This window comes from Hemitrygon akajei, chromosome 11 (assembly GCF_048418815.1).
Source record: "Hemitrygon akajei chromosome 11, sHemAka1.3, whole genome shotgun sequence".
Taxonomy (NCBI): domain Eukaryota; kingdom Metazoa; phylum Chordata; class Chondrichthyes; order Myliobatiformes; family Dasyatidae; genus Hemitrygon; species Hemitrygon akajei.
This window is the reverse complement of record NC_133134.1, coordinates 51,328,734-51,349,567: the sequence shown is the minus strand read 5'-3', so window position 1 is coordinate 51,349,567 and position 20,834 is coordinate 51,328,734. Positions and strand designations below refer to the sequence as shown.

Sequence of the window (20,834 nt, the reverse complement as noted above, 5' to 3'; positions counted from 1 at the left end):
TTATACATGTAGAGAGGATCGGAGTTGATGACACTTATGGTTCTTTTTTCTTTTTTTTTTAGATATTATAAACAGCCCATGTTTCTTTTCCTTGTTCCTTCCTTTTTTAGTTATTGGTTAGTTTTGGATAGATTAGTTTTTTGGGGGGTATATATAAATGATTTTTTTCCTGTTTTTTTTCTTTTTTCTTATTGTTATTCCAATTTTCTTTGCTTTGTGTACATCATATTTGTATTTTGTACGATTTTGGAAGACTTAATTCCCTTGTACCAATTGAGTATATATTCATGTATGTTAACTATTAACAATGTAATCCCAATAATTGTGTATCAATATTTGTTATTTTCAATATGTTGATATGAATAAAAAGATTGAAAAAGAAAACAGATTGATTTGAGTAAATACTTTTGTGGGCCCTTTCACATTTGCCTTTGTTTTCTACAGGCCAAAGTGAAAATAAAGATGAATAGGTTCCCATCCAAATTGATCAGTCAGTTTGTGTATGAAGACCAAGGAACACATGCCCATTGAGGTGAAGAACAGCAGTTACTTTAAAATATATTGATGCTACAATGGATATATAAAACAAAAAGATTCAAATGGCATGTTCACCTAAAATCAATTTCTCCAGGGCTACTTCAAACTTCTGCACAACAAGGACTATTAAATAATTTTCACAGCACGCATACTAAGGTCAAGCTGAAATGGAAATTTGTTTTGGTTTGTACTGGGAAGTCCTGAAAACACAGAACTTAATTCTGATACTTAGCTACAACCACAAAGCACAATACTGCACCATGCAATCCAGAAACTGCCACAGATACTTCTGAAGAATACATGAAAACAGGTCTGGGCCAAGATACATACGAGCCCACATTACAGTTTAATTTTGATAATTTCCCCTTAATACTAAATAATTGCTACTACTATTTCCTAACAGCATAGAAAGGCTATCCATATAACTCATTTGGCATCCAGATTTACTCAAGGGTGCACAAAGTTACAAAATCAGAATACACATCTGACAGCAGCAAGGTTACTATACAGGGCAAAACAACAAAGATATTATTTTTAAAATCTTTATTTCAAATTTGAGCATTACTTTCCTAGTAAAAGGCAAAATGTACTAGGCAATAGTCTTGTAATCAGTTATACACCTAAAGGCTCAATTTCCATATATAGCAAAGCACTCAAAATGCTTGAGGAACTCAGATCAGGCAGCATCTATGGAAATGAATAAATATTTGATGTTTTGGGCCAAGACAGTTCTTCAGGAGTCAAAAGGAAGGGAGAGTCACCAGATTAAGAGGTGGGAGGAAGGGAAGAAGGATTAGCCAGGTGGGTGGGAAAGGTGAAGGAAATGATAGGAGAGGAGAGTGGATCATGGGACAAAAGGGAGAAGGGTCACCAGGGAGGTGGCATTAGGAAGGTGAGGAGAAGATGCAAGAGGCCAGAATAAGAAATAAAAGGGAGAAGGACAGGGGAGGGAACTTCTTAAAATCAGAAGGAGAAATCTATGTTCATACCATCAGGACAGAATATGAGGTATGCTCATCCACACCGAGAGGGGGCTCATCATGGCGTAAGAGGCAGCTATGGACCGACATGTCAAAATGGAAATGAGGATAGGGATTAAAATAATTGGCCACCAGGAAATTCCACTTTTGGTGGATGGAGCGGAGGTGCTCAACAAAGCAGCCCCCAATTTATGCCTGGTTTCACCAATGTAAAGGAGTCTGCATCAGGAACACTGGATACAGTAGACAACCAAAACAGATTTGCAGGTGAAGTGTTGCCTCACCTGGAAGGACAGTTTGGGGCCCTGAATGGAGGTGGTAGATGGGCAGAAGTCAATATACATAGTACACAAAGGACTATAAGAAAGTCATTGATGTTAATCAATAAGATTATTAAATTTTGGGGAATAATATAATGGAGAAGATGAAATAAAGGAATATAAACACAAGATGCACAAGTTATTATTTCTTGCCTCTTTTTAAGAAACAGAAAAAAAATTAATGTACTTCAGCATTAATATACACACACACACAATAGCACAACCTATCTTTACACCCTAGGGTTCTGAAAGAGGTAGATAAAGAGATTGTGGAGGCATTAATAGTGATCTTTCAAGAATCACTCGATTCTGGAATGATTTTGGAGGACTGGGAAATTGAAAGTGTCACACCATTCTAAGGGAGAGGGCACAAAACAGGATATTATAGGCCAGTTAGCCTGCCTTCAGTGGTTGGCAAGATTTTGCAGTCCCTATTTAAGGATGAGATTTCAAGTAATTGGAGGCACAACATAAAGTAGGCTGAAATCAGCATGGTTTCTTTAAGAGGAAATCTTGCCTGACAAATCTGTTCGTATTCTTTGCAGTAAATAACTGGTAGGAAAGACAGGAAAATCAATGGATGGTTACTTGGACTTTCTGAAAGCCTTTGACAAGGTATCACACATGAAGCTGCTAAGCTAAAGAGCATGGTATTATTGGAAAGGTACTAGCGTGCGTGGATATAAGATTGAGTGACAGAGGCAAAGTGTAGGAATAAAGTGGGCCTTTTCTGGTTGGCTGCTGGTGACTAGTGATGTTCCGTAGGGTTTGGACTTGGGACCGGTTCTTTTCACATATGATTTGAATGATGGAATTGATGGCTTTGTGGCAAGTTTGTGAATGATATGAAGACAGGTGGAGAGGTAGGTCGTGTTGAAAAAGCAGAGAGTCTGCAGAAGGACTTGGACAGATTGGGAGAATGGGCAAAGAAGTGGCAGGGAGAATATAGTGTAGGGAATTGTATGGTTCTGCAGTTTGGTAGAAGGAATAAAGGCTTATTAGACTATTTTCTAAACAGGGAGAAAATTTAGAAATTAGAAGTGCATGATCCCCTGAAGATCGATTTGCAGGTTGAGTCAGTGGTAAGGAAGCAAATGCAATGTTTTCATTTCAAGAGGACCAAACTACGAAAATAAGGAAGTAACGCTGAGGCTTTATAAAGCATTGGTCAGCGCACACTTAAGATTACTGTGAGTAGTTAGGGCCCCTTATCTAAGAAAGGATATGCTGGCATTGGAGAGGGTCCAGAGGAGGCTCTTAAGATTGATTCCAGGAACGGAAGAGTTAAAGTATGAGTGTTTAATGGTCTGTACTCACTGGAGTTTAAAAGAGTGAGAGGGAATCTCATTGAAACATTCTGATTATTGAAAGACCTAAAGAGTGGATGTGGAGAGGATGTTTTCTCAAGTAGGGGAGTCTAGGACCAGAGGGAACAGCTTCAGAATAGAAGGACACCTCTTCATAATAGAGATGAGGAATTTCTTTAGCCATATGGTGATGAATCTATGGAATTTATTGCCACAGGTGGCTGGAGGACAAATCATTGGGGATATTTAAAGTGAAGTTTGATAGGTTTTTGATTAGTAAGGGTGTCAAAGGTTCCAGGGAGAAGGCAGGACAATGGAGTTGAGCGCGGTAATAAATCAGCCATGATGGAATTAGGCCATTTGGCCTGTATCTTATGGTCTTATTCTGAAACTAAATAATCCTGATCTTGATTGGGATTTCATTTTGGGCGACTGAAGAGATAAAAACTAGATTTATAGTATTGTTAAGAGATAAAATATAGCTATTTTGCCCAATAGAGTCTGTGCCATCACCAATCTAAATACAGTCTCATTCCTCTGCAACAGACTACGAGGAGGCATCTCAAAGCAGCTTGGCTACACAGCTCTTCAAAAAAAATAGAGATTGCACAGGGCAGAATAGTTTGTCCTGGAATGATTACAACTTCCTGCTTCCCCCCCCCACAACAAAGTTTTCTCATTTAATTGACCTTATATTAACACATCAACTACATATTTTGTACATCACCGAATCAGATCAAAATTTAGTTGAAAACATTTGCTCCTCACTGTATATATCTACACAAGTGCTCTTACAATTGATATTTTTCTCTTCCTGGATTATCTCCTCCCCTTTAAAGGAGGAACAAATCTATATCAATGCTACATTTTCAGGGAAATAGTGTCAGATGAAATTGCTCAGTTTCTTGAGGCTTACAATAAATTTGGAAACAGGTCTCATTTATTGTGGAATTGGGCTTCCACTGAGGTCACAGTAGCACAGTAAAGGTGGAAATCTCAATTATAGTACTACCAGTAAATTACTGTCATCCAGTTCAACAGACTGCATGGAAAGAATGTGTTGGATTTTAAATAAAAATATTTGTCAGTGTCCAGAGTCATTCAGCATGCTAGTGGTCAATTTCTGGAGTACCGCAGACACAATTGTTATTATTCCTGCTATCACATGATCACTAGCTGTACTTGGACACAAGCATCAATCCAAACAGTCGGCACCCAACAACCAATGAAATTTGAATGACATTGGAAAAAATGTTTTTATGTGGAAATGTGTTCAACAAAGATAGCACTTTTACTTATAATTCTGTTGAGAGCTGAATTACCAATGTATCAACAGTTTGTATTCAAATCCTCCCCCATTTTAATCCCTAGAAGATGACAGGTCAAGACATCACAAATGGGAAAATCAATCCAGATCACTAACTAAAGAGTCCAGAAGGAAAATCTATCCTTATGAACAAGATAATCCCAAATTCAAGTTTCAAATAGCCCACTAATACCCTCATGCAGGATCAAGCACTTAGAACTATTACAAAGACATAACTCCCATAAAATTGTGCAATGGGAGAGTCGAAGTCAGGAAAGAAAGGAAAGAATCACAAAAACGGCTAACCTTACATCAGCCTATGAGCTATGAATTAGGCTGTGGAAAAGTTTTGAATATATCCTTTGGAAACTTATCAGACCTTTTATTTGTTCATAGTCATAACTGATGTAATTTTATAAGTACATTAATAATTTTATTTTGGCTTTAGTCTGTTGTAAACCAGTGCGCTAAATTTTGGTCTCTGATTCATTAAGAGTAAAACTGTCTTCAACACACATAATTAAATAATCCTTGTACCTTCCACCTCATGAAGACAAAGTCACTGTTCTTTAATTCTTCATAATCAAACTCATCCGAGTTAAATGTTTTTGCATATTGGTAAAATGCCAAGAACTTCCCCTGAAAAATAAAGAAAACATGCTGGAAAATTACGAGATAAAGCTAAATTACGGAAACAGTAATTATCAAATCTTATACTAATCCAGGAGACAAGAAATTGAAAATGTACAATCCTTGAAAGCTGCCCAAAGTGATTATAATTCAGAACGGAATGGCCCCAGAGCGAATTCAGTAAGAAAACAGTTCACATATGGGCCAATTTTATTGGGTTCTATTCTGTTATACATTGGAAAAAAAAAGTTGAAAATTTGCTTCCAGAGATTTACTAAACCATGTCCATATGGTTAGCTCCTATATCAGACATCTTCATTTGCTTGCAGTCAAAAGCGTTAAATCTATATTTCAGAACAAAAAAACTTCACTGCTCAATGCGTGTGGAGGTATCTGCTTTTCTAGAAACAGCATGTCTTTGGCTGACCAACTTGCGCTTTTTCATCTAGGTAGCCTCCAACCTGACGGCATGAATATTGATTTCTCCAACTTCTGGTAATTACTCTCCCCTTCCCCCCCTCCTCATTTATTCCCCATTCAGGTTATCCTTTCACTCCTTTACTCCTCATCTACCCATCTGGTTCCCCTCCTCATTTCCTTTAATCTACAGGCCACTGTCCTTTATTAGATTCCTTCTTCTTCAGCCCTTATACCTCTTAAACCTATCACCTCCCAGCCTTTTAACTCAATCAACTTTTTCCATGCACCTTCTCCCTCACCTATCACCTACCAGCTTGTACTCCTACACCCACACCTCCTTATTCTGGCTTCTGCGCAGCTTCTTTCCAGTCCTGATGAAGGGTCTTAGCTCGAAATGTCAGCTATTTATTCCCCCTCCATAGATGCTGTTAACTTGCCAAGTTCCTCAAGCATTTTGCATGTGTTGCTCAAGATTTCCAGCATCTACAATATATCATGTTTCTTCAGATTTATTTTACAGCTAAACACTAATTCTGTTATTGTCAAACTTTGTTTTCAAGTGCCAGACTAGCCCAACAGCTTCTAATGTACCACATCAATAGCAATGAAATCTGTCCTTTATTTTTAATTTAGTACTCAATGACATTTATATTTACATGAAATGTCTCATAAGCAATTTGTAAAGGTAATATGGTTGAGGCTGAAGCATACTGTTGGAAGGAATTTAGAAACTTCACATTCAGTCTCTTGCAGAAATCACCCGGGACTGATCATTTCAATGCATCAACACCTGTCACTTTAATGAACAAAAGGCTTGCATTATAAAAAGAAAGCCAAAATACAGGCCAAATTTCAACCCCTTCCAAAATAAGTGAGCTTAGATCAAATGTTAAAATTTTAACAATATAACCCATTGGAGGATTAATGGCAGCCAGACTAATATGGCTTCCACAGGAACATTGCCAATTTAAAAGTTTTAATAAGACTAGCAGTCTCTAACTTTAATGCTTTTGCAGCTTTTTACAGTGATTAGCAGTGTCTATAAAACCTTGAGAAACCTGACAGTTGAAGGAAGAACAAGATAATACGCAAGAGATTCTACAGATGCTGGAAATCCAGAGCAATACAAACAAAATGCTGGAGGATCTCATCAGGTCAAGCAGCATCCATGGAAATGAATAAACAGTCAACATTTTGGGCCGAAACCCTTCATCAGGACTGGAAAGGAAGGGGGAAGAAGCCAGAATAAGGGAAGGGGGTGGGGAAGAAATACAAGCTAGAAGATCCGTGAACCAGGTGGGAAGGTGAGGGGTGATGAAGTAAAAAGTTGGAAGGAGAGAGGTGAAAAATGTATAGGGCTGGAGAAGGAATTTGCCAAGAGGAGAGTGAACCATGGGAGAAAAGGAAGGAGGAGGGGTGCCACGGGGAGGTGAGAGAAGAGATGGGGGGGGGCAGAAGTGGGAATTAATGAAGAGGGAAGGGGAGGGGGGAAAATTACCCTAAGCTGGAGAAATCAATGTTCATGCCATCAGGCTAGCAGCTACCCAGATGGAATACGAGGTGTTGCTCCTTCAAGCTGAGAGTGGCCTCATTGTGGCAGTAAAGGAGACCATGGACCGACATGTCAGAATGGGAAGGGGGACTGGAATTGAAACAGTTGACCACTGGCAAATCTTGTTTTCTGTGGATAAAGTGAAGGTTTTCGACAAAGCAGTCCCCCAATTTACTTTGGGTCTCACCATTGGCTGCACTGAGAGCACTGGATACAGTTGACAACCCCAACAGATTGATAGGTGAAGTGTTGCCTTACCTGGAAGGACCGTATTGGGGTCCTAAATGGAGATGAAGGAGGAGATGAATGAGCAGGTGTAGCATCTCTGTCCCTTGCAGGGAAAAGTACCAGGAGGAAGATTAGTGGGGGAGGAGGGTCAAGATGTGTTTGGCGATAGGGTCCCATTGAAGATGACAGAAGCAGAGAATGATGTGCTGGATGCAGAGGCTCATGGGGTTGTAGGTAAGGACCAGAACTCTGTCCCTGTTAAGGCAGTGGGAAGATAGGGTGCTCGGGAAATGGAGGAGATGTGGGCGACAGCAGCATCAATAGTGGAGGAAGGGAAACCCTGTTCTTTGAAAATGGACATCTCTGATGCCCTGGAAAGGAAGCCTCATCCTGGGAATAGATACGGCAGAGACAAAGGAACTGAAAAATGGGAATGGCATTTTTTTTTTTAAAAAAAACAGGAAACGGTAGGAAGAGGTATAGTCAAGACAGTCATGGGAGCTTAAAGGTTTATAATAGATATTGGTAAATAGTTTCTCTCTGACAACATCTCTGGAGACACTGAGAAATGTCATGTGAAATGACATGAAATCGCGAAATGTAAAGAGGTATCTGAAATGGACCAAGTGAATTTAAGGGCAGGTTGGAAGTTGCAGGCAAAGTTCAAAAGATTGACAAGTTCAGCACGGCTACATGAAGCGGCACCAATGCAGTTGTGAATATAACACAGAAAGAGTTGGGGAGCATTACCGGGGAAGACTTGGAACAAAGACTGTTCCACATAGCCAATGAAAAGGCAGGCAATGCTGGGGCCCATATAGTGTCCATAGCTACACCTTCAGTTTGGAGAAAGTGGAAGGAGTCGAAAGAAAGTGCTGAGTATGCCAGAAGGGTGGAGGAGGGGAACTGGTTGGGTCTGTTGTTGAGAAAGAAGGAAGAGCTTTAAGGCCTCCTTGATGGGGGGTGGTGGTAGAAGTACATAGGGACAGGACATCCCTGGTGAAAATGAGGTGATTAGAGCCAGGGAATTAAAATTTGTTGAAGGGATCGAGAACATTTGAAGTGTTGCAGATGTAGGTGGGAAGGGACTGAACTAAGAGGGATAAAAATGGAGTTGAGATATGCGGACACATAACTCAGTGCAGCAGGAGCAGGCAGAAACAATGGATCCACCCACAGTCAGGTTTGTAGATCTTGGGTAAGAGGTAGAAATGAGCAATGCAAGGCAAGGAAACTATAAGGTGAATGGGAAATCTTCAGAGTTGATGAAGTTGGTGATGGTGTCAAAGACAATGTCCCAATGGTCCTGAGTGGGGTCCTTTTCAAGGGGTAAGTAAGAGGTGGTGTCTGAGAGCTGTCACCTGGCCTCAGCAAGGTAGAGGTCAATTGACTAGACTACAACAGCACTCCTTTTGTCTGCAGGTTTGGTGGTGAGGTTGGGAGTGGTGCAGAGAGACTGGAGGCAGTGCATTTGAAGCCGGTAAGGTTGAAGAGGAAAGAGGCCTGCTGAAGTCAAGATTGTTGATGTCCTGACAGCACTTAGGAGATGAAAAGATCCAGAGCAGGCAGAAAACCAGAGTGTGGTATCCAAAAAGAAGATGATTGGAAGACAGGAGAATGGATAATTGGTGTGGGATGGGGAATCGTTGCCAAAGAAGTGGGCTTGGACACAGAAGAAGAGCTCGGCATCATGAAGGTCACGGAACTCACTGAGGTGTCAGCAAAGGGGTCACAGTTAAGGCCCCTGTTGAGGATAGAACATTCCACCTCAGGGAGGGGAAGGTAAGAGGGAATGGTGTAGACACGGCTGAGATCAGAGTGAGAAAGAGTTGGTGGCATCAGAGAAGAGGGGAGGGTTGGAGTGTTCAGAGAAGATACTGTAGAGTGGGAGGAAAATGGAGGCTCTGAGAACCCAAGAGGTGATGGGGGAGCCTGAAAGACCCGGGTTGAGAGTCTGGGGCCCAGCGGCAGGGAGAAAGGTCTCAGGCTGGAGATGGAGCAGGCCAAGGTCAGGCTGAAGGCGAAGGCTGCATTGCTCACAGTCTTAAGGTGTCTGGGGTGGCTGGAATCAGAGCTACCGACAGTGGGATCCGTGGTCTGGAGCCCTCTGGGGTTGCTGGGAGCCAGAGATGCAAACAATGGTATCCGCAGTGTCAGGGAGAGTGCACACTTTCATAGCACTATTTGAGGACCAGAAACAGATATGCTCCCTAATGACCCTCGCACTCCCCTCACGCCATCAGAATTTATTCATGCAAATAAAACCCCAGGATCTGACCCATTTACTCTCAAGACTTTTTCCAAAATTCTCAGTTTGACTGGAAGCTTGGCCCATCAACAGACTGAGTTTCAGGTTGGAAATCTGGCTACAAAAGATACACACTCGGGAGCTAAAAACGTGCTGGCAACACTGGACTATCTAGGTTCCCTTCTGAAATTGATTAACACTTGCTCCCATTTTAAGTATCCTGTCATTAATATCCGGAAAAGAAGTGTAAAACTTACCCAATGTTTTCGATCTACATCTTCATCTGCATCCCATTTTCTTGTTAAAAATGGATGTTTTTTACTGATGATTTCTCCTTCAAAAAACGTAGTAAGAGTTGGATATTCCTGTAGGAAAAATAGTTGGAGTGTAAAGCGACACCTTTTTATTATATTCTGCCCTCAATATGATTATACCTCAAAAATCTACTGCTTGACTGTTAATCTGTTAAGACTATAATAACACTTAATCTGATTATCAAGTTTTTTTTTAGGGGGTAGGGGAGAAAAATTTTTCACTTAGTTCTACTGATAATTTATTGTTGTAGATTTATTTAAGATCCAAAACATTATATATGAGAAACAAACGTTGACAGTTTTCCTTCATTATTCCCACCTCACACTGTCATTGCAGGATCAAAATCCTGGAACCCTCTACTTAACAGCACTGTGAGGAAAATTTTATTGTGGGGACTGCAATGGTTAAAGGCAGCTCCTCAACACCATTCATTTGTCATGGTACTTGTCATTACTTCAATGATTCAAGGAGATCCAGTATCACATTCTCAAAAGCAGCAGACCCATTCTTGCCAGTATTTCTTTTAAGAAGTACGTTGGCTGGAGAGTACAGTTGCTAGGATTACTCCAAACCTAACATTTCAGCTTTGGCATCCAACATGGAAGACAATTTCATCTTATAAGGATTTTGACATGCAAGAAGTGTTTTATTTTAAAAGTCGACTTGTATTTAAACAGAAGCAGGAAAAGACTGCAGCATTCTATTCATGTGTGTTCAAGATGGTTACTCTGCTCAATTTTGATTCAGATTGCAGCACAAGGGAAATATCTTTGGTCTCAGATTTCCTTTTTCACAAAAGTCATTTCTGATGGATGTAGTTATAAATACAAGGAATTCTCTTTTGAACCTTTAATGAGCCCTGGGCATTTACAAAGTGTACTGAACAACATGCTATCTGACATGTTAAAATAAATGGAGAAAGTAGAAGTTCTTAACAGGCCAAGCAGCATGCATAGGGAAACAGAATTAATATTTAATCCACAAACTGGATTTAATATTAACATAATCTTCCAGTAAATGAAAGACCGTCAACTTAATGTTAACTCTATTTCTCTTTCTAGTGCTGCCTGACCTGTTGAGAACTCAAGCATCTACTGTTACGAATCTGTCAGAAACAGGCAGAAGCTTTTTGAATAAAACATGGTTAAGATACAAAACAAGTAAGCTTATGCCAACGAAATATAAACCAAGCAGAACTTGGTAGATGAATTTAAAACAATCAAAATCTCAAGAAATTGTTACTATAGTTGAACAAAGACTGCAAAGCAACACCTTTTCATACAATTCTACCCTTTACATTTCAACAAACTGTTAGATTAGTATTGTTCTTACAATCTAACAGTAGACTGACTTGATGCGGGTACCAACTATAATAATTCACAATATAAGTTACTACATATTATTGTAGGAAGTAAATGAGAAACTGTTAACATTAAACAAACAAAAATACATTTTATCTTGGTGTGACTTTGCCATCTACAACTGCACTAATCTATTATATCGTGAACACTTAGAGAACACTGCTGCAGAGCGACTAGAATAATTCTTACCTGAAGTGCAGTTGCTATGGAAAAGAGGGGGAATAGGATGAAACTTCATGCTGATGTAACAGCAAGTGATCTTCTAAGATAATAGATTTAGATATTGCCACTGTGGAGGAATGTATACACTACAAATGGCCATATCCACCAGAACAAAACTCAGCACTGACAAAGAGTGTTAAGAATTAAAGTGCACTATTACCAAAGCTGATGTGACTGTACATAACATTCCATGTTTAAAAAGCTTTACTTATTTTGAAGTGAGATTTAGACTACACTTCAGAGTTCTGTGCAAAAATATCAGCAAACCTTTTGTAGACAGCTACACTAGATAGACCCAAACTGCCACATTCTGTTCCTGAGTGCTCTACATTAAGTTTTTTTGGAGACAACGGTGAAACTCAAATGAAGAATCAGATCCAATCATGCTTCCTTACATTTAGCACTACCATGCTACAACAAAAAAAAGATTATTTTGTATGGAATCATGCCCAAGAATATGTATGCAGCTTCAAGGAAGAGCATCAAGGAGTACAAATAATGAGTTCTGTGTATTATTTCTCACAATGCACATGGCCTCATTGTCTGATAACAGACAGAAGACTAGAGCTACTGATACCCATCTATTCTCTAAAATTTTCTATTACCATAGCTCCTTTTCAATACTATTCTGGTCATGAATAAAGATTTCCTATTGGCCTCTAATTTCCACCGTCCCTGCTCCACCCCCAAAACTCTTAACTTATTGCTCCCTATTCTCCATTTGCTAAAGATAAACCAAATGTGTTTTCTGGCTCATGGATTTTCTGACTAGGAGTTGTCAGGTGTTAATTTAGGCTCACTGCTAGGCAGAGAAAAAAGCAATTTAAATTTGAAAGGACCTTCAAAAATAATAGTCATCGTACTAGAGATTGTTGCTGTTCGGGCAAGAGATGCTTTCATGGTCTAATTTGAAACACTGCAGTGGGAATTAGAACCTTCTATTAACAGTAAAACAGTATTAATTTAGACAATCACAAATATAGCTCTGCTCTGGATGGCAATTTTGCTTTTGTAATTTGTGCACTGTCTAAAATAAATATCAAAAACCATACTTCTGTTAAGAACCTCTTTTCTAATCGACTTACCTCAGTGAGACCTTTGATCTTTAGATATCCACAGAGAAAAGAGTTTTCCATGTCAACGTGCTACAGGAAAATAAATACTTATTAGTTATTACTTATTGTAAGCACTTACCAAAAATTATAAGAGATAAATTATTTGATTACAGAGTACCTCTCCTTCACATGTTCTACCAATCTGTTGCCGCCAGTACAATCTTATATATGGTGGTGTGTTAGGGCAATGGCATCAAAACGGGTGATGCCAACAGGGTCAGTAAACTGATTTGAATGCCTGTCTCTGTTATAGGACTGAAACTAGACAAACTGGAGGCTGTGGCAGAATAAAGGACTGGCAATCTGGACAATGTTTCTTACCCTCTGCATGCCACCTTGGCTGAACAGAGTAGCACTTTTAGTAAGACTAAGACAACTGCACTGCTCCAAATAGGAGCATTCTTATTCTTAGGAGCATAGAGTAAGGTCATTCTTACTCTCATCCATTAGGCTCTATAATGAGTCAACCTATAGCCAGGGAAGTGATGTCATGTTGAACTGTTAGTGGTAACTTATTCTTTCTACTTTCCTTCTAATATTTATATATGTGCACCTGTAATACCATTGTGACACTGTAATTTCCTTTGGGATCAATAAAGTATCTATCTCAACTTCAGTAGAGAGGCAAGTTTTAAAAACAATTATCAGGAGCAGAACAGGAGTTACTTGGACAAGCATCAATTATTAGGGAAAACCAGAATGGATTTAAAAGGACAAATCACATCTAGTTAACATAATGGGAGATCTGTAGCTTGATGTGGTACAAATTGATTTCTAAAAGGCATTAAAATAAATAAGTGCCATAAGCCCCTTGCTATCATGACAAGGCCATGGAATAGAGTGAAAATGGCTACATTAACAGAAAACAGCAGTAAAAAAGGTTATTTTCACACTAGAGAAAAGTAGACATTTTCATGGAATTGGTACAAGGATACCACTTTTCTTAACATACATACAAATTAAAACCTGGTTATTATACTGAGATGACTATTTTGCCCTTCAGGTTTAGAAAGCAGAATAAAGGGAATTGTGACTAGAAGGTTTTAGTTGTGGCGCTTTAGTCACATGTGATATTTAGATTAAATGGAGGTTTCATCAGAATATTTATTATCACTGACTTACATGACATAAAATTTGTTTTGTGCTACAGAAAAAAAACTAAAACTTACAAAAATAATAACAGTGCAAAAGAAAGGGATATTGGCTTCAGAGATACAAAAACTGTCCACAGGAGTGTCAGGGAGGAAGAAGGTTTAAACTGTCAGGAAACTAAGGATGGCCTGGCTATCTATTAGGCAGAAAAATGGCAATGGAATATGAGGTAATACACTGGGGGAGCATGTAATAAGGCAAGCGAATACAAAATAAATATTGGAATTTGATATGTAGGAATATAGAGTCACCACAAAGTCCATTTTGCAGACAAGAGTGTAGTGAATAGTTTGAAAAAATAACACCTTCCATTAGCTAAAGAAAACAAGAGCAGGGAGGCTATATTAGAACCGTGCACAATGCTCGTCATGCCACAGCTCCAGTCACAATATAGGAAAAGTGTAATTCAACTGAAGGTACAGATGAGATTTGAGAATACAGCCAGCAATGAAAATCTTTAGCTGTGAGAAAAAAAAAAATTGGATAGCCCAGCATTGTCTTCTTTGGAAGACTTGATGTATAATAAACAACATTATGAGCGACATTGCTATAGCAAAAAGGAAGGACTTATTCTCCTGAGCAGAAGATCAAAAGGCAGGAGGGATAGACTTAAAATAACTGGTAGAATGATTAGATGAGGAATATTCTATCTGGAATTCACTGCCTGACATGCTAATCACAGCAGAAAGAAACCTTTACCACAAAGTGTCTCAATGTGTACAAGAAGAACCAAGATCTTCCAAAGGTAGACAGATTTAGGAAGGTGGGATTAGATTGGGTAATTCTGTCTCTACCAGCTCAGACACAATGGTCAAATGACCTAATCATACACTGTAAATTTTCTGTGATTCTCTATGTTGTTTACTCAAGACAATCAGGGATTTATGCCAAGTGCATCAATTGAATGATTACTCTTGTCCAAAGGCAAACAATGTTTATAGTACCCAGTGGAGCATTATCAATAACAGTCAGAATCTAGTACTACAGGATTTACAAGATATTGACAATTTCAAAAACTATGTGTGTAATTACATAGAAAATAAGGGGGGGGGGGGGGAGAGAGAAGAGAGAAGAGAGAATGGTGTCCAGTAAGGAGTTACAATGCGTTAAGTTGAGGAGGATTTGCTCATTTGGTTTATTATTGACATGTCAACCAAGAGGGATTAAATCCTTGCAAGGACAGTCCAAACACCAGCAATTCTGGCTGAACTAAAACCAATCTGGAGAGACAATAACATTGCTGTCAGATCGAAGTTGAAACTCCTGCATGCACTTGTGCGCTCCATCTTCATGCATGTATGCCAATCATAGACTTTGACAGCAGAACTGCAAAAGATCCAGACAGAAGAAATGAGATGCTTCATTCAGAAGGCTCCTCGGCATCTCCTATACAGACCATGTCTCAAATGACAAAGTATGAAGAACCATCACCACAAAGATCTACTGTCTACAGTAAAGAGGAGAAAACTGAGATGGTATGGACACATAAGAGCAAGTGGATTCTCAAAGACCATTCTTCAGGGAATGGTGCAGGGCAAAAGAAAAAGGGGCAGACAGAGGAAGAAATAGGCAGACAACATTGCAGAGTGGACTGGAGAAGAACTTTGCCACAACCCAGGCACTCGCCCTAACAGTGAGAGATGGAGGTAACTGGTGTAGCACCCCTATGACCCAGGTGGGTTGTGGGATCTGTAACCGCAGCTGTATACCAAGACACAGTGAAAAGTTTGTCCTGAACATTGTTTATACAGATTGAATCATTACACAGTACAGTGAGCTAGAATAAGCTAAAATAACAATACAAAGTGTAAAAGCTACAGAGAAAGTACAATGTGGATAAACGATAAAGTGGAAGATCATAAGCAGATTGCTAGGCCAAGAAATAAAAGTGGGATAGAGGTTGTCTGAGACCAGTGGTACGTGCTTTAAGACTCTTGCATCTTCTGGCCAATAGGAGAGAGAAGAGAAAATGCCTGGAATAGGCAGGGTCTTTGATTATGTTGGCTGCTTTATTGAGGCAGCAAGAGAGTGCAGAGAGGAGAGGCAGGTTCCTGTGTTGTGCTGAGCTGTATCAACAACTTTCTGCAGTTTCCTGTGGTCACATGCTGAATTTCTTTAGCCTCCTGAGGAAACAAGGGTCTTGGTTGTTACATATGACGTGACTGGACAAGGACAGGTTATTGGTGATGTTCACACCTCAATGTCAATGATGCAGACAGGAGCATTGCGCCACCTACTTTCTGAAGTCAATGACTAGTTCTTTTGTTTTGTTGACAGCGAGGGAAAGGCTGTTGTCATGACAACACACTGAACTCTTGCTCTCCTTCCTGTACTCTGACTTGAGTATTACTTCAGATGCGATCCACTATTGTTGTATCATCTGCAAGATGAAGTTAGAGCAGAGTTGTTCCCCAAATCATCAGCTTAGCGTTGTATAGCATCCAACTGCTCGGCTACTTGGTTGAACCAGTCAGTATTATTATATTCACATTCTTTCAGTTGCTGCTGAATTTAGCATCTTCCTTACAGGCTGTAGAAACAAGTCACTGCAAATCACACAAGTAAAACCAGGAAGATATTTTCTACACAGAAGGCTGTAGATGTTAAGCCAATCATATACAAACATACAATCAGGATCAAGAGTAAACTAACCAAATCCTCAAATCTGCTCCATCCTTAAGTAAAAGTATGGCTGATCCAACTGTAACATCAACTACACATTACAGACTATTCACAGTCCCTCTTGCTTATCAAGAGCCCATGTACCTCCGCCTCAATATCCTGCTGCCTTTTAACAAGGGAGGTCCAAAAAAAAAGTTTTCTGCCAGACAAAAGTTAACTTATCTGTCTTAAATGGATATGATTCCTAGTTCTGAATTCCCTCATGAGAAACAAGATCTGCACAATCACTTTGTCAAGATTCCCTGGATTTAATTTAATAGTATTTTGTATAATAATTTTTATTCTTCTAAACTCTGGTGCATATAATTCTTGCCTGTCCACCCTCTGTCAGATAAATTCTCCATTCCAGACATTAATCCAGCCAACTTCTTCTGAATTGTTTCGGTATATTAAAATTCTCCTTACATAAGCATTCCAATAGTGTTCACAGTACTCCAGGCAAGCTCTTATCAATACAATGTTACAGAAACATCATCACCCTACCTTTCTATTCAATTTCCTTCACAATATTGATCACATTCCTAATGACTATTAGCATTTGCAAATCATGCTACAAGACACCAAAGTCCTCCTGTATCATGGATATGTATCCATGTCCTCCTCTACTGTCAAGATGAAGCCACACTCAGGTTGGAGGAACAGCACCTTATATACCGGCTGGGTAGCCTCCAACCCGATGGCACGAACATTGACTTCTCTAACTTCCGTTAATGCCCCTCCTCCCCTTCTTACCCCATCCCTGATATATTTAGTTTTTTCCCCCCTCCCCTTTTTTCCCCTCTCTGCCCATCACTCTGCCTGCTCTCCATCTCCCTCTGGTGCTCCCCCTCCCTTTTTTTCCTCCCGAGGCCTCCTGTCCCATGATCCTTTCCCTTCTCCAGCTCTGTATCACTTTCGCCAATCACCTTTCCAGCTCTTAGCTTCATCCCACCCCCTCCGGTCTTCTCCTATCATTTCTCATTTCCCCCTCCCCCTACTACTTTCAAATCTCTTAGTAACTTTCCTTTCAGTTAGTCCTGATGAAGGGTCTCGGCCCGAAATGTTGACAGTGCTTCTTCCTATAGATGTTGCCTGGCCTGCTGCGTTCCACCAGCATTTTGTGTGTGTTGCTTGAATTTCCAGCATCTGCAGATTTCCTCGTGTTTGCTCCTGTATCATATCGCAATCTCTACACACACCACCACACATTTAGTTTTTCCTACCATAATCATCAATGCTTGACAATGTGCTTCATTTGCAAGATCTTTGTCTCCCCATTTAATTCTATCCCCTTGTGGCTTTCTTTTGAGCACTTTACATACTTAATTCCTAACATCTGTCAAATTTTGCAAGCATTTGTTTGGTCCCTTTGTTCAAATATTTATATAAATAGTAAAAAGCTCAGGCTTCTGTCATTCCTATGCTACACCACTCATGTTTTCCCAATCACTAGAAGACTGTTTCCTATTAGCCAGCCAATCTTCCTTCTATGCCAATACGTTACTTCTATTCTGTGGCATTTTATTCTCTGCAATAACACTGAACATTTTCAAGGCATTTTTATTACAGGTAACTGCTAGATAAAGGCATTATGGAATATAGATTACAATATAAAAACAGGACAAAATAATTAAATTGTTAAGGTGTTCATTCACTTTTGACAATTGGGACAGATCACTAAGTTGATAGATGGCTACCACAGAGAGAATTTAGTCATCTGAAGAATGAACTGATTTTACACATTGAGTCATACAGAACAGAAACAAGTCCTCAGCCCATCGTATCCATGCCAGCCATCAAGTATCTAGATCTACTAACCCCATTTTCAATCCTTCTACTGTATCTACATTGCTCATAATCCTGTACACTTCAATCAAGTCATCCTTCAGCCTTTGGCCCTCCAATGAAAAATAACCCTATCAATCTTGTCTCTCCTCACAGCTGAAATATTCCATCTCAGACATATACTTCAATGTAATCACACTGTCCTGTAGTGTGGTAACTAGTACTACAGCCTATTCTCCCCCCCCCCCCCCCCCCATATAGCTGTACCATAGCTTCTATGCCCTTGTATTCTATGAAGGACAATTTGCCTTCTTAACCTGTTTTCCATGCTGCGACATTCAGGGATGTCCAGTAAGATCCCGCTACACCTCAATACTTAATTGTACATATCCTAGTCTTAATAGTCTCCCAAAATGCATCCCCTCACATATTTCAAGATTAATTTTCTTCTACCAATGTTGTAAAATTCAATGGTAAAATTATAAACATCTTTTTCCTCTAGATGCTACCTAACCAGTGCTCTTGCTTCTAAGAGTATCATATAATTTTAGGCATACAGAAAAAAGCTGCTAAAAATGCTCAGCAGTCAAACATTACAGTAGAGACAAGCAGAGATAATGATTTGAGAAGCTGGAAATCAGAAAGGGAAACTTTTCAAAAATGTTAAATTCAATTTTGAGTCTCGTGCCAAATTTGAAGACATCATAGCAGAGCAAGAAGCCAAGGACAGGTGTCAAGCTGGGATGGGGTGGCCACCTCAAGGTTTAGTTTATCTTTGCAGATTGAATGGGAATGTTCTGGAAAGCAGACACCTAACCTGCACTTGATTCCTCCAAAGTAAAAACCATCTTCATTGAACCAAATGGAGTGCATTAAGCAGGAAGTACAACTGAATCACTGTTTCTACCAGAAGTGCATGGGAGCACTTGTTGATGAGAAAGAAAAGGCAAAAGGGAAAATATTCTATCACTTGTAACTGCAAATGAAAAGGACCATGGGTGAAACTGAAAGACTGAACCAAAGAGCAAATAGTTTCTTTAGAATGCTGAGAGGCGATGGCACCACATTAAAAGCGAATAAAGTAAATATGAATACAAGATATCAGTTCTTAAATGAAGATTAATTTAAGACTATTAACTTGTGCACTAGTCAACAAACATTGACCAATATAGAATAAGTAGATATAGACAGAAGTAGGCCAGCTGCGCTCCAAAAATCGTGAACAATCTCCCTCCCCAACTGCTCTTGCCTGATACATGACTGGCTAATTAGCTTTCTCTTAATTTGATCTTTCAACGTGCAGAGTCATTACCAACAAGGAGGCGTGAAATGATTGTAATTGCAATACCATTTGTATACCAAATGGCAGCGATGACAGGTTTGATCAGCATTCTGAGGAATAAACATGCGGAACAGAGACCAATCATAACATTACCTGCAATACCACCTCCACATCATACGAGTTGCCTTTGCTTTTCTGGTGTCCCCTGAACTTGGAGCCACTGTACAGGAGTGTTGTGGCGACTCCGGGCTGCTGAGTGTTGATGGGAGGCGGCGGGATGAGTGAGGCCGCCTCGGTGCGGACCGGCATCTCGCGATGTCGCCCCGGCCCACCCCCTGAGAGCGAAGAGAAAGGGGGAAAGGGCGGGGAGAAGGGGGAAAGGGGTGGCTCAGCTGTGAATCGGAATTACTCAGTCACAGTCCCCAAAGCCGCTTCTCCTTCACAGCCCCTGACAACGCGAGATGGCCGCAATCAGCTTCTGACTCACGGGGATAACATCGCCATTTCTCATTGGCTCATCTTTTACGTCACTATGGACCCTAAACGGTCGCAGATTTCCATTGGCTAAGACATGAGGTACAACGTTCAAGGAGAGGACCTCGAAATTTGCGCCTGTGCTGCGTGCTGGTTGCATTCTGGGAGTTGTAGTCCCAAATTTAGTTCGACGTAAGCGTCGCGTGGAACGTTAGAGTTGACGGGCGAAGAGCAGGTCAATGGATAAGCACTCTAAAAGTACTTCACGTGTTCACAGTAACTAATATCAATGATTTTTAAAAATCTGCTTATCTGCACAATTGTCCATTTCTTCAAGATTCTTCATGAATATTTTTATTCATATTTTCGGCTTTTAATGTCACCGTCAAAGCCACTCATCCATCATTGCTATTGAGAAGGTGGCGCTGAGCTGCCTTCTTCAACTACTGTACTGCAGTTCTTCTGATGAAGCGCACACACAGTGCAGATGAAGGGGGACTATCAGGATTTAAGCATAGGATAATGAAAAATCCATTGATATAACTATAAATCAGGAGGATCAGGAGGGGAAAACTTAATGGCGGCTGTGGTGCTAATGTAACTTGTGCCCTTGCCCATCGTACTGGTAGAGATTAAAGTTTAGAAGGTCTGTCAAAGCTGGTGAGGTGACTCCATTGCGTTTTTTAGATGGTGCACATTGTGTACCAGTGGTGGAGGAAATAAGTGTTTAGGGTTGTTGATAGGGTGCCAGTAAGTGGACTGCTTTGTCCTGGTGGCGTTGAAGTCCCTGAATGTTTATTGGGCTGCACTCATCCAGGCGGGAGGGGGGCCTGTTCCTGGCTGGTTTACTCATTGTTGTGAAGCCTGAGGGGTGTCAAAAAGTCAGTTGCTCCACGTTACTCATCCTTAATATGCTCTTCCAGCTATGAAGTTTGTTGA

The 20,834-nt window shown here is 40.1% G+C and overlaps 1 protein-coding gene across 1 annotated transcript in view; it reads right to left on the bottom strand.

Moving 5' to 3' along the window:
* Positions 1-19,939, bottom strand: part of gid4 (GID complex subunit 4 homolog) — a 37,467-nt gene extending 17,528 nt beyond the window's left edge. Inside the window, exons 1-4 of the mRNA XM_073060848.1 lie at positions 19,575-19,939; positions 12,512-12,571; positions 9,786-9,893; positions 4,988-5,089 (exon numbers count right to left, since the gene is read on the bottom strand). Coding sequence (XP_072916949.1) covers positions 4,988-5,089; positions 9,786-9,893; positions 12,512-12,571; positions 19,575-19,730 — 426 coding nt within the window. The 5' untranslated portion in view covers positions 19,731-19,939. The remainder of the gene's footprint in view (positions 1-4,987; positions 5,090-9,785; positions 9,894-12,511; positions 12,572-19,574) is intronic.
* Between the last annotated feature and the right edge of the window lie 895 nt (positions 19,940-20,834).